Source organism: Dermacentor albipictus, chromosome 6, assembly GCF_038994185.2.
Source record: "Dermacentor albipictus isolate Rhodes 1998 colony chromosome 6, USDA_Dalb.pri_finalv2, whole genome shotgun sequence".
Classification (NCBI taxonomy): Eukaryota; Metazoa; Arthropoda; class Arachnida; order Ixodida; family Ixodidae; genus Dermacentor; species Dermacentor albipictus.
In genome coordinates this window covers 41,627,201-41,641,059 of record NC_091826.1, presented here as the reverse complement: position 1 = coordinate 41,641,059, position 13,859 = coordinate 41,627,201, and the positions used below count along the sequence as shown (strand labels likewise).

General features: G+C 49.1%; 1 protein-coding gene across 1 annotated transcript in view; it reads right to left on the bottom strand.

Moving 5' to 3' along the window:
• The window catches only part of LOC139047009 (uncharacterized), a 72,162-nt gene that overhangs the window by 12,757 nt on the left and 45,546 nt on the right, over positions 1-13,859 (bottom strand). The window contains exon 3 of the mRNA XM_070520943.1: positions 7,983-8,869. Within this exon, the coding sequence (XP_070377044.1) occupies positions 7,983-8,869 (887 nt within the window). The remainder of the gene's footprint in view (positions 1-7,982; positions 8,870-13,859) is intronic.

Here is a 13,859-nt window from a genome sequence, read left to right as displayed (position 1 = left end):
GCAGGATTGACACAAAAAAGAGACGTCAAAGATAAAAAAAGTGTGCGATCAGTTATCACTTCAGCGCCTCCAGTGATTGCCAACGACGGAATTGAAAACTTGCCCGCGCAAGTTCTGGCCTAGGATAACTCAGAGAACAGCAGTTGGTATAGTTTTTTTAGAGTGCAATTTAAAAAATAGAAAGAGAAAATGACGACGACAACGTGGGAAGAGAGAAACGAAGGGAGAGAAGCATGATGAAAAGAGTTCAACATGCTCGTAGCAATGGCGGCAGCCCCTGGGGGAATCTTGGCGCTTTGCGCTCTTTAATGGACGTGCCTCGGGTTTTAATCCAGGCCCTGTAAAACCTAAACGCAGTAAACTTTCTCGATGAAGAAAACACATAACGGTGGTGCATCAAGAGGTGACCCCATAGACTTGCATTATCTCTTAACCCCTCTGAATCACAGCAGAATTATTAGCGAGCTTTAGCCGTGACCTGTGACGGTACCGTATACGTTTTGTAAAAGCTACAAAGGACGACCGAGGAAAAGAGACAAAAGTTAATCAAAACTGAAGGTGCAACTCCTGCTAGATGAGGGGCTTACTACTTCATATCGGCGTGCAGTTGGTATGAAAAAAAAATGGCTGTGGCTTAGGTAAGGTTAAGCCCAAGATGCGAAGCATACTAGCCTTTATTTTAGTTGTTGAACCACTGTTTAGCTTGGTGAGCTGCTGTTGCTTGGCTATATTTGGTTCAGCTAGACGAAGAAACAACTCATGCGTTACTCTGCTTCGCCTTGGACGCCCCGCATTGGACGCGGTGAGCGTCGAGCAACGCAGCGTTCGGCGCGGCAACGAAATGTGTGCCTGAGCAAGCGACGCACGCCTGAGCCTTAGAAACAGCTCGTTTCTAAGGCAACACCGCATTCACTAGAGGCGCTTTTGTACCGCTTTGAAGCATCGTACTCGTGGCTCAGTGGTAGCGTCTCCGTCTCACACTCCGGAGACCCTGGTTCGATTCCCACCCAGCCCATCTTGCAAGAGTTGAGCCAAAGCCACTTCTCCTCTGTCGTGACGTCACGGTGTCACGTGGTTTCAAGGCGACACCGCCGCGCCTGAGGAGCTGGGTTGAGCTCTCGTAATATGCTTCGCATAAAAGAAACACATGTGAAGAGGGCACAAAAATAAATCATAAACAAAGGACAGGAACAAATGAAGTCAAGGTGTGAAATGTTCTGACGTTGTTTATAAGCCTTGAGGTGGCGTGAGCAAAACAGCAGATATTTTGCGACACGCATCGCGCGTCCGCTTCAGTCGCCAAGCCTTTCGAAATATTTTTGTAGCGGCACGAATATATGTCTCAGGCAAACTCGTTTGCTCGTAAGCTCGCGCCACCACTGGCACAGCAGATGTGGTCAGTGCCCTAAAGATGTTATTTCCCTATATCAGGCAATCTGCACCGGTGCGGTTGCAATTCAAGGCAGAGTGTGAGGTTACCGGTTTTCCGTGGCGATGATATCGTCAAGTGACACAGCTGAAACCATCTATTCAAAACTAAATGGGGTATGCGAGAGCTTAGGAACATAAGGGACATAATACAGGGATGGTAAAAGAAAGAGCGTTTGGTTGGTACCTTACAGACCGTTCGAGGAAGGAATGCATGAAAGATCCGAGGGAGAGAAAGAGAAGAAAACTACCTCGACATTCTGGTGCCCTAGCAAAACGTGTCTCATTCAAGGCGCTCTGCAAGGTTTTCTCGGGTTCGGTGACCTCGTGAATGCCTTAACTGTAAGCTGTAATGACTTCTTTGTGCTTGCGTTGTTCATGTATTACTGATATGGCCTTGATTCTTTTCTTATTGTTTTTCTTTGTGATCCATTTAGTTATCTCGACAGTAATTTCAGTTGGTCTTTTATTTCTGTCTTCTTTTTCTTAGCTAAACTTTTGCGGCAGCAGATCATTCCGCTATAAAAATATGAAAAGATTCCACAAATCAGTCTTGCGCACGAGAAACTTCGCATGGTCAAATGAATTCGCATGAGATTCTCGATAATAAAACACATAGTAAGACTTTCACAGCCTTTTGCACCAAGAAAGGAGGAGAGGGTACGCCCTCTCCTATTCTTTCGGTAACCTCTCACCCTTCATTCGGCCTGACGTGAAGGAGGCCGACAGCTTTGTACTGTGCTCTACTGTACGTTCTTTTAGTGCCCTTTGTTGGACGCTGCATTCGTAGGATATTCTTTATGTAAATATATAGCGAACCTATTGTGCACAGTTTTGCTTACACTAAACGAGTTGTCACGAAAAATGCCGCAAGTATCATTTAGGCATCGGTATCTGTTCACATTGAAGTGTTGATGAGGACGGCAGTGACCAAGTACTGCGCCATTCATGTTCGTGTGGCACATGTGTGTCTCTAACGAGAAAGTGTCATTTCGAAGCCCAGCGGGCTTTCCCAGTTTGGTATCGCTGTAACTAATATAGCCCTCGTAGCATTATAGAGATTGTATTTTTCCCGGAATTGAGGGGCCATTCTAAGTGCAGAAAATTCAAAAATGGACTGGCCTGGAGGAGCATTTAAGCTTGGGATCCTGAGTAAAGAAGCTCGAGGTGTCGTCCTCCCCTTTTAACTTTCCTCCGCTATATATATATATATATTGGTCTACACACATGGAAGCATGCTGTTGTGCGAAAAACACTGCAGAGTTCAAGTAAACGGCGAAATGATTGCACGCTTATGATGGTGTCACGGGATAAACAGAATATTTGTTGGAAGAGAGAGAGAGAGAAAGACAAAGGAAGATCGCTGGGAGAGGAATTCGTCCTGCAGCTGGTATAAAAGTGGCCAATTATTACGACCACCAGCTCGCACCTGCACAGTTTTTAAGCAGGCCCTGAGTGAATTTTTCGGCACATTTCATCTAGCTTATCGTGTGCAAAAACACTAGTAGATTTTGCTGCGCGCGAAATTCCTGCGCTGCATGGAATTACGCGAAATGCAGCAAGAACGGGTTTTCTAAGATGAGCGAAGACATCACAGACCTTTAAAGTTCGTTGAAAACGCATTAAAAAAAGAAGACAAATTTTCTGGTATCGCAGTCGGGGCACCTCCAACGGGAAAAGGGAGAAAGAAAGAAACTTAGAGATGTTGAAATTTGTTACTGAATGGTAACCCTAACCAACGAAGAGATTCCGGAAGGCGGGACTGCTGGCAAAAAAATTATGAACGCGAAGTAAAGCCAAGAAATATTGGTGTGCATATTCGTGAATGCGAGTTCGGGGGAACAGAACTTTCCTATAGAATCACCAGTCTACGGACTCTGTCTGAAGTTGGGCAGCTACGCGAAGATACCTGCCTCCTGGACATATGGAAACGAAGCACCGAAGAAACCTCGTAAAGACGGCTTTTACTGCCTCGCAGTTTACGTTTCTTTCTCGAATGTTTTTTTCTTTTATTTTTTTCGGGAGGTCACTTCTTTTGCATAAGTCTTCATGGAACAGTCTGCTGGCTCTCGCCGTTTCGGAATTTAGGACTCCTAGTTCTAACGTGAAACGCACTACACCTTTCCTTCTTCTCTTGCGCCTAGTCACCGCTACAATTTCTTTTTGCGTGTGTGTGTGTGTTGCAGCATGTCTGGACATGTCTGCAGAAGCGCAAAAGTGCGTCAGAAAGCACAGGAACTTGCGTACACTTAATTTTGTGCACTGGAGAAGTTGCTGAAACAGAGTAGCCTCTATTCGAGCCGCCTTAGCGCAGTAGAAAAAAATATTTGAAACAATCTTGTGGTAGACAGTTCGTCGAGTGAGTGAAAAACTTTATCAGCTCTAGATTCGCTGGTCTTCTGCGGTCTTCAGATGGAATCGTCCATCTTCTAACACAACGGTCGGTTGCCCTTAGTCCAGGGCTCCGCTGGATGCTGCTGCCAGTTGTGCTCGCCGAATCAGACCTTCTTGGTCGACCTGGCGATCGCTGGGGAGCACTCCCTCCCATTGTTCCGCACTTGTGTTTGGTATAACGGGTGCCACGTCTATCTTCTGGCATGCCCACGTTATGTGATACAGCGTGGGTGTTTCGTGGCACCAGGGGCATTTGTCATTGTATTGTGTCGGATAAATTTTGCTGAGTACGTGTAGGTTCGGGTAAGAGCCCGTTTGTAGCTGCCTCCACGCGACAGAGTCCTCTCTGCTAAGGGAGCTGTGCGGTGGTGGATACCGCTTTCTGCAGCCCTTGTAGTAATTTAATATCGCCGAAAAGTCTTGGGGTACAGGTTCGGTCTCCTCGAGGTCGCCTACGTGGGATGCTCGGTAATAAGTGTGCCCTCGAGCTATCCTGTCCGCCTCTTGGTTCCCTGCGACTCCCGTGTGTCCCGGCGTCCATACTATTGTATGCCTAATTGGTTCTTCTTTTGTTTGTCGTTGTGTTATGTGGTCTCCGGAGCGGAGTATGCGGAGCGCTCCGTGCCCTATTCTGCCGCGTAGGTAGTTGCGGCACGCTGTTTGCGAGTCTGTAAGGATTGTTAAAGACCGTTTAGAACGATATCCCTCCGCTGCCGCTAGAGCGACGGCCGCTTCTTCAGCCTCGATTATCGTACAGCCTTGTAGTGATGCGCTGGTGATCTCGCGTAGGTTCGAATCAATCACCGTTGCTACCGCGTTGCTGTTGCTCTGCCCCGCTGCTCTGGCGTATGTGGCTGCGTCCACATATACCGTCGTTTCTTGGGGTGCTAGTGTTTTTTGTAGGTATTCAGCCCTCGCTTCTCTGCGTGCTTTGTGGAGGTTGGGATCCATGTTCCGGGGTATGGGTGCTACTTTTAGAGTGTTGCGATACTCGTCCGGAATTGTTTCGGTCCTCTGGATCTCTTGCAGTTGATCGGCGCAGCCTAGTTTCTTCAGGAGCTCCCTGCCAGATGGGGTCTGCTGTAGTCTGCGTTGTTGGGAGACTAGTTGCGCCTCTTTCAATTCGTCGAAGGCGTTGTGTAGTCCTAAGGCTAGGAGCTTTTCGGTTGAGGTGTTCTGGGGAAGGTGGAGTGCGGTTTTGTAGGCTTTGCGTAGAATCGCGTCCGCCTGTTGTACCTCACTCTTGATGGGATTGTAGTATGGGAGGCTGTATGCCACTCGGCTGACAACCAAGCTTGTGACCAGCTTGAGTGTGTCCTCCTCTCGCATGCCGTGGCGTCTGTGTGAGATGCGCGTGATCATGCGGGCCACTTGTAGGGTGGATGCCTTGAGTAGGGCGAGGGTGTGGGTGCAGCGTTGGTTTGACTGTATCCACATCCCCAGGATTCTGATGAGCGTCTTTTCCGGTATCGGCTTGCCCTCGAGGTAGACGTTGAGCTTTAACTCGTCGCTGGTGGGGACTGTGCGGTTTTGCTTTCCTCTCCAAACTCTCAGGAGCTCGGACTTCTCAGTGGAGCAGGCTAGTCCTCTTGCTCTGACGTAGTCCTCTACGCAGGTGGCTGCCTCTTGTAACTTCTCTTCTTTCTGTCTGAGCGAGCCTGTGTTAACCCAGATGGTGATGTCGTCGGCATACATGGCATGGTGTATGCCGTCGATTTCTTTTAACTGTTTTGCCAAGCCAATCATTGCTATGTTGAAAAGCGTGGGGGAGATGACCGACCCTTGAGGCGTCCCTTTGTTTGGAGTAAGGACCTACTCTGATCGGAGCCCTCCGAGGCCAATCGTTGCCGTTCTGTTTGAAAGGAAGGCTTTGACGTAGCCGTAGACTCTCCTCCCGCAGTTCAGGTCGTTCATGCCCGTGAGGATAGGTTCGTGGCTTACATTGTCAAAAGCCCCCTTGATATCCAATGCCATTATTATATTCTCCCCGCTCCTGGGGACGTTCCCGAGTACTTCTTCTTTGATTTGAAGCAGTACGTCTTGGGTCGATAATTTTGCTCTGAATCCAAACATGCTGTGGGGATACAGTTCCTTGTCCTCCATGTACTGTTGTAGTCTCAGCGTCACCACTCGTTCGTACAGTTTTCCCAGGCAAGATGTGAGCGAGATCGGTCTGAGGTTCTCAATTTGCAGTTTCTTGCCCGGTTTAGGAATCATCACTACCTCCGCATGCTTCCACTCCTCGGGGACGGTCTCAGCTTCCCAGTGTTTGTTGAGAAAGTCGGTAAATTCTGCGACTAACTCTTCACTAAGGTTGCGGATGAGTGCGTTATTTATCTTGTCTGCGCCCGTGGCCGTGTTTCTGGTTGTGTTTCGAATCGCTGCGTAGACCTCTTCTCGCGTGATGGGTCTGTCCAGGTTAGCGTTTTCTCTTCCTCGGTAGCGCTCTGCGTAAGCTGCTGGGTTTGTGTCCCCGAAGCATTTAACGCGCACCTTCTCCAGGAGTTCGGAGTCTGGTCCCTCGTACTGGTGGATGAACCGGTAGATGGTTTTGTTGTTTTCTGCCTTGGTCTTGGTCGGATCTATGAGAGCCTTGAGGATATGCCACGTCCTCGCTGTGTTCAAAGTTCCGTTGAGGGAGTCGCTGAATTGCTGCCAATTTTGCCTTGCCAATTGCGCCGCGTACTCCTCTGCTTTCGCTGTGACTTCTGCGATCTTTATCTTTAGCTTCCTGTTGTATTTTTGTTTCTTCCACCTCTTGGTGAGCCCGCGTCTAGCTTCCCACAGCTTGAGCAGTCTGGCGTCTACCTCGGGCGTCTGCGTCGTTCGCGTGATTTCTTTGGTGTACTTGCGCTGTGTTTCAATGAGAATTTTCCCCCACTCTTCTATCGATTGGATCCCGTTCTCGGCGAGATTCCTATCGCATGCCTCTCGAAAAGTGCTCCAGTCCGTAATTTTTGCCGATCCCAGCTGACGCCTTAGCCTGTCCGAAGTTACTTGTGTCTTGAGTATGTAGTGGTCACTACCTAGGTTCTCTAACAGGTTCTCCCACACTGCTTGCTCCGCTCCTCGTATGAACGTGAGGTCGGGGCAGGTGTCGGTGCTAACGCTGTTTCCGATTCTGGTTGGAGTGTCTGGGTCTGTGAGTAGGTTGCAGTCGGTGTTCTCTGCTGCCTCCGCTAGCGTTTTGCCTTTTGGGTTTGCTGTTTGGTATCCCCAGCTTTTGTCCATGGCGTTAAAGTCTCCTAGGATGATTAGCGTGCTGTCTTTCGCTAGTTTGCGTGCGCCATGGAAAAGCTCGTAGAATTTGGCCTTCCTCTGTTTCGGAGGGCTGTATGCATTTACAATAAATATACTGCCCCTCTTTCTTTTCTTTTTGGGTATAATTTCTACAATCACGTGCTCTACGTCGGTGTCGGCTATCCTGTCGTGGCTTATGGCGATGAGTGCCTTGCTGACTAGGGTAGCCGTTCTTCCTTTCTCTTGAGTCTCGTAACACGTGTATCCGGCGAGTGTTGGTGTCGTGCCCGTCTCTTGAAGCGATATGATGTCAGGCGGTGCTTGTTGCGTGTGAATGTATTGTTGGAGGAGGCCCTGCTTCTTACGGTAGCCTCTGCAGTTCCATTGCCATATATCTAAGCTTTCTTGCTTGCTTAAAGTTGTACTGGCCATGTTTAAGCCTCGGTGTTGTTTGCGGATGTGTCGGCGAGGGATGCCAGCGCGGGGCGGTGGTAGGCCTTCTCTCTAATGTTCTCGGTAAACTTCTGCTTGCGGATGCTGCTCCGGAGCTCTGTGACTTGTAATTGCACTTGCTGCATTTGTTGCTGCTGTTGCTGCATCATCTGCTGCATCATTTGCTGAATCTCTGCTTTAAACGTGGCGAAATCCTCGTTGCCTGCTTGCCATGGGGCTTGGGTTTGTACGGTCTGTGGCTGCGCAGGGCTGTTCGACCTAAGGTCTCGCACTGCCTTCGTTAGCTCTGCTATTTGGCGTTCTAGCTCTTTCTGCTTAGCGCGTGATAGCTCTAATTCACGTCTCAGCGCTATTTTCTCCGCGTCCTCCTGTCTAGGCTGTTCGCGGTGGCTGTTTGTGTTGTTCTTTTCGTTAGCTACCCCACCCGAGTGCGGAGCAAACCAAGGGTTTTCGGCTCCCCAGCTCACCTTGACGCCGCCGCTCTTTCGGGTAGGCTCCTTCTTCGTCTTCTTCTTCTGCTGCTGCTGCTGCAGCTGGCCTGCTCCCTTAATGGCCAGGGGCGGCAGGGGCGGGAAGGACCGTGACCGGCTCCGTGAACGGCTCCGCGACGCCCGGGATCTCGAACGGCTCCGCGAAGTCTCCTCCTCCGAGCTGAACCATCGCGGCTTCTTGCCGCGGTCGTCCCGGCTGCGACGTCTGCTCCCGCGTCCGCCGCCGTTGTTGTCGCCGTTGGCCTTGCCTCGCAGGTCCCTGGCTTTCTTTAGTCGGTCTTGGCACTCCCGCGATCCGGTAGTGTGGTTGCCTCCGCAGATCAGGCATCTGGGGGTACACTGGTGATCCTTTGGCGGGTTCTGCATCCCGCACTGTTTGCAAGCCTTGGCGTCCGGTGTGGGGCACACGTCGGAGCGGTGACCTTGTTGGCAGCAAACGTAGCAGATTTGTCTTGTGGGCCGGTACGGGTAGCACTTGTACTCGGCTCCGCAGTAGATGACGTGTTTCGGTGTGATCGGTCCGTCAAAGGTGATGACGGCCGTCTTGGTTTTGCCTAGTCTTCGGGCGCTGTGGATGGTGACACCCTGTGTGCGCGTCCACAAGTCGGCTTTCAGTTCCTCCGGTGTCGCGCCGGGGTCCACTCCGTGTATCACGCCACGCCGGGTGTTTTCCGGCGCGGCCACGTAAGCGTTCACGTCATATGAGCGTCCCTCGAGCGTGAGGCTAGTGATGCGCCTCGAGAGCTGGGCGGCCTCCTCGTTCGGCGTGCTCACGATTATTATGTTGGACCCTGTGCGGAGCCTCGTGATCAGGTCTCTTCCTTCGAACTTGTTGCTGCATGCCGCGGCTACGGCCCGGGCCACTTGAAATTGAAAGTTCGTCGAATTTCTGCTTCAGTCAAGTCAGCCAGAAATGTGCTGATCTAGGCAATACTGACAGCCTCTTGCTGGTGGCCAAAGCAGGGGTCGCGTTTTTACTTTGAAGCCTACAAGTGTCTCACTGAAGGAAATGACAAAAAAAGAACAAGGAAATAAAATTTTGAAATCCCGTGTTGCAGAAAATAAAGATCTGATGCAAATCAGCTCGAATCATGTTTTTCTTTTTTTCAATGTCTCACTAACCAATGAGCAATTACATGCAAAAATACAATAAAAATTGTAAAGTTAGGTCAGAAAACTACTTCGAAAAACTTCGAAAACTGTAACTGTAAATCAGAAGTAAGGACATAAAAAAATAGTAGATAGACCCGAGACCAACTGGCAGCTCGGGAGAGACGAGAGAGGGGAAGCCAACTGGCAAAAAAAAATGAAATGTGAACATTTCAAAAATATGCAGCGCGTTCTCGGTAACAATGCAGACTACAAAAATGAGTCGATGCTAGAAAAGCTAGCAACATTAGATGAGGGGGAAATCAAATCTCATATGGATGGGGCACTGAATCTGGTATAGATACTGGGCAGTTCCTCTCTTCTTTTGTTCATTCTTGCGCTTCGATTGTCGCATCTAATATGGGCCCACCAGCGCACAGTAATTTATCAATTTGGTAGCGCCTATGGTGCGTATGTTTACGCTTTTGCGTCCGCGTTTCCTGCTGTGGTGCATCCCAAAGAATATGTTAAACCTTGGATCAACCATCCGGTGCACCACCTCATGCTGATCAAGTATTATTTTGGTCCACTTAATTGTCCCTTTGGATTCATTAAAACTAAGAGGAGTAATAGTAGGGCCATTGTTTATGCCTTTTTATAGAGAAAGTCAGTTCAATAAACATTCCCTAAGCTACAAAAGGCGTTGTACTAAAAAGTTTCGTCGTTTGAGACCAGCATAAAGAAGAAAATCATGCACACATCGAGGATGATTATCAAACTAAACCAACAACGTTACTTAGGCCTCGTCAGGAGTCAACCACGAAGCGCTAAGCCAAATTGTTTGCTAGCATGCAACAGCAACGGAAGATGATTGCCAATGTTCTACTTCGTAGTACATCGGTTTGAACATCCTCATTCGGCTCATTCATTGCTGCCGTTCCACATCCCTCTTGACAGCAGGACGCTGTCACGGCTTTTTTGGCGCGCAGACAACTCTGTACGAACTTCTTTTCGCAGAATATTTGTTTTTTTGTAGCATTTCTAGAGCCCCATGACACGCGTACGCGATTGTCGGGGAGTCGGAGCTCGGTCAACAATGGGGAGTGACCATTCTTGGCACAACCTTTGTTCCCTTGTTTTCCCAGTTTGGCTCCGCTGGCTACACCCCGTCTGAAACCTTCCTGGCGTAACGCTCACACCTCGTATCCTGGTGTGACGCCAATCACGTAGATGCGGAAAACCTGTGACGGCAGACAGAGAAAGCTCTTTGCTTTAATATGAGCCTAGCGATACGTTTGCCCGGCTTGATGCCCTGAGTGTTAATGACTGCAAGGTGTTTGGTGGCACAAGGGGACGGTAATAATATTCTACTCCCTCTGATCAATATATAGCCCAATCTGCACCTATTCGCCATCATGAAATTATTGCTGAGCTTATCAAGAAAAAAAATGTTTAAAAGCGGTAAATGTCCGGCAACCTAATCATCATCGAAATCCCCATCATCGGTGTCACCATATAGTGTGGATGCTGCATTCCGAAGGGTCGCCCCTGGTGATCTATTACGTTAGGTGATTCAATCTCGATGTTGCCATTTACGTATAGGGGGAAAATGCAACTACAGACCGATCATTGTTTGTTTTCCTAGTTTAATCGGTTTGTTAGATAACGGTGTAGAACCTATGAATGCTTGATGCTGAGATCTCTTCCTTTTGCATCCCTGCAAAGCGACACTCCAGCCTCTCTGCTCAGCAACTCGTATACCACTTAGACAACGGGCCTGCGCGCTCTGACTGTGATGTCTTATAAGAAATCTTATCGCTCTATTGGAAGTCATGCTTCGAGAAAAAAAAAAGTGGTCACGACGTCGCCTGAGCTCGGCATACGTGGAACGTGCACGAACTCTCTCGGTGTTATGGAGTGACAATGCTGTTTGGATTACCAAAACATTTGTTCACTTGGGGGAGGAGGAGGAAGAGCACCACGAGGAAACAATGAAAACCAAGTATTAACGCACAATTTATGCCTCATCCTTGGCTCTACGCGCGCTCAAACGCGAAAGCATAGCACGTTCTGCGCGTGCAAAATCAGAAGTGGGCTCATTCCATCTGCCGCGGGATTTAACGAGTGAAAGGTCTGACAGTAATATGGGCTGCCACGTGTTGATGGCATTCTTTTAAGACAACATTTCGCGTAGGAAATTGGGAAGCATCGTAGTTTTCCTGTAAATTAGTTTAATACAGTCTCTGCACTGTTATCGCAACTGCCGTCTTCCTGGTAGTGCTATCTCGTAGTAGGATATATCGTGCATCTGAACAGCTGTACACGAAGCTACGCATTACACTGTGTGTCGGTGAAGAGAGATGCAATTCTCGCTGCACGCAACTTCCATAGGGTTTCACATTACGGACCGAGTCGAGCTGCTGCATTGCAGTCGTGGCGGCGGCGGACGTCCGTTTCCATCGCGCCGGCGAGAAATATAAACAAGGCGTAAGGAGGAACCAACGAACAGGGTGCACGGAATAAGGAGCTAAGAGCTGCGGAAAGCATAAAGAAGAGACGACGCGGATGGGGCAGGCCATCGCCATAAAACGCTGGCGCTATATAGTACAGAAGGCACAAGACGCGGGTTCCCGAACCGTGGTACAGTCTGGCCGCTGCAGGCCCGAGTCCGAGCCCGAATTCGGAATGGTCGAGGCGCGACGAGGGCGGGGTGGTCACGTCCGTCGGCGGCGCCTCTGCGGGCAGCGTGTCGCCATAGATTTTGTGCGGGGACGTCAGCTTAAAATAAGTGCGCACGTGCCTCAGCCAGCCGCATATTCGGCGTTTCTTTCTTTCTTTCTTTCTTTCTTTCTTTCTTTCTTTCTTTCTTTCTTTCTTTCTTTCTTTCTTTCTTTCTTTCTTTCTTTCTTTCTTTCTTTCTTTCTTTCTTTCTTTCTTTCTTTCTTTCTTTCTTTCTTTCTTTCTTTCTTTCTAATTCTGTCGTTTGGTTGCTCTGCCGGAGACATACGGAGCTTTAGGAAAGAACTCACAGGCAGCAGCAAAATGTCTTTTTTTGTAGTATGTATCGTAACGGCCATTGCGAGGCAGTTCAAGGGAAGAGGCCGAATGGGATTATGCGTTTATTAAGTGCGCGCATTCGTCTCGCCCTCTTATTACGTTAGCCTTACTTTTTTGCGACAAGTGTGCGAGGATGAAGAAGTATGAAGAAGTTCAGTACCTTTGAGTTAATTAAGCTTGAAGACACCCTGTGTGCGGTATCACATAAGGGGTAGTGTACAGGATAGTTTGAATAAAAGTACCAGCAAACCGTACTTCGCGATCTAGTCAACCGACACAGAAGACAAGGATGGCAGATTGGAAAAGCATACCGTTTTCATTGAAGTCTGTAAGTGTTAGAGTGCAGAAAAGACAAGGAAAGTGGGTGAAAAAAGAAACCATCTTCCCGCCGGTTGGATTCGGGCCCAGGTCTTCCACATGATGTGCATGCGTTTTTTTTTGTCCACTTTGATTTCTCTTAACGTCATCATTCCTGCGTTTCAATTGAAACTACTTGTAATTTTTCCTTTGCTTTTCTTCCCTTCGTTACGTTCTTGCTCCATGTGATTGTGCCTAACAACAAAGCGAGCTACTCCGCTGGCTCCTGTCCCCTCTCACACCACGAGGAATAAGACACGCTTTCGGTGGTATTCTTGAAACAAGAAATTGGCAGGCTCTTACATTCGTCGCGCGAAGCTTTGCGAGCCTGTGAGCTCCCGGAGGAAGTAGCATAGCTATTCAGCGAAAGATTATGGAGAGGTTGGCGCCTTTATGGTGGCACCGGCTACTCCTTTGCCAAGTGACAAGGAGTAGCCGGTGCCACCATAAAGGCGCCAACCTCTCCTAATATTAATTTCAATAAAAAAAAAAGATTATGAACGGTACCTTGAAACGCGGTTCCGTTTCGCATCGGGTTGCGAGAACGGCACTTTGTGTCATTGTAGGCTCACAAACCTGATCTAACAGGCACACCACGTGAGCTGACGATTCGGAGGGCCGGAAACATCGAGGATATTAAAAAAAAATTGCTGTGGTTTAGCTCTCGTTAACCCTAGTTGAATGGCGAAAGCAAGAGATGCAAAAGCGATCTCTTCCACAGTTGAAGAGTCACTCCGGGACGCGGCACGACTTTTTCTAGCCCCATCTTCGTTACGACGCTTCTCGAGTCGTGCGGCGCGTCCTTCTGGCGTCTGTTGAGCGCGTTGTCTCTTCCTCGCTTCGTTATGTCGTTGTTACGTCTCTTTTGTGCTCTCCATAACGACTAAATACACTGAGGCGAGGCGCATATATATATGCCCCCCACGAGACGACGCCCCCTCTCCCTCTACCCAAGCGGAGCACGTCTGGTGGAGCGAGCGGCGACGGCAGCGGCGTCGAAGGCGGCGCCATCTGTTGGAGCGTGGCTGCGGCGTTGCTAGGCAACGGCGGCTCAAGGTCGTTCGTCGGCCACGGCATATGGCATACGGCATACGGGTGCGTGCATACGGCATACGGCGCGACGAGCCGAAATGGCTCGCTGGCTGGCATAGTAGAGCTTTCGCTTTAAAACGCCTATTCCTAGACCCTTTCTGGCAGTTTGGCTCCATTAGGTGAAACTGCATTATTAACATTGCATTTCAGGTGACGTTCATACGGCGCATTGCAGTTCCTTCAAATTTAAACTGCATGTGCTCTGAATCAGCCGTGCTGTCTAATAAAGATTTGCTTCTTCTCAATGTTAGTTTTCTT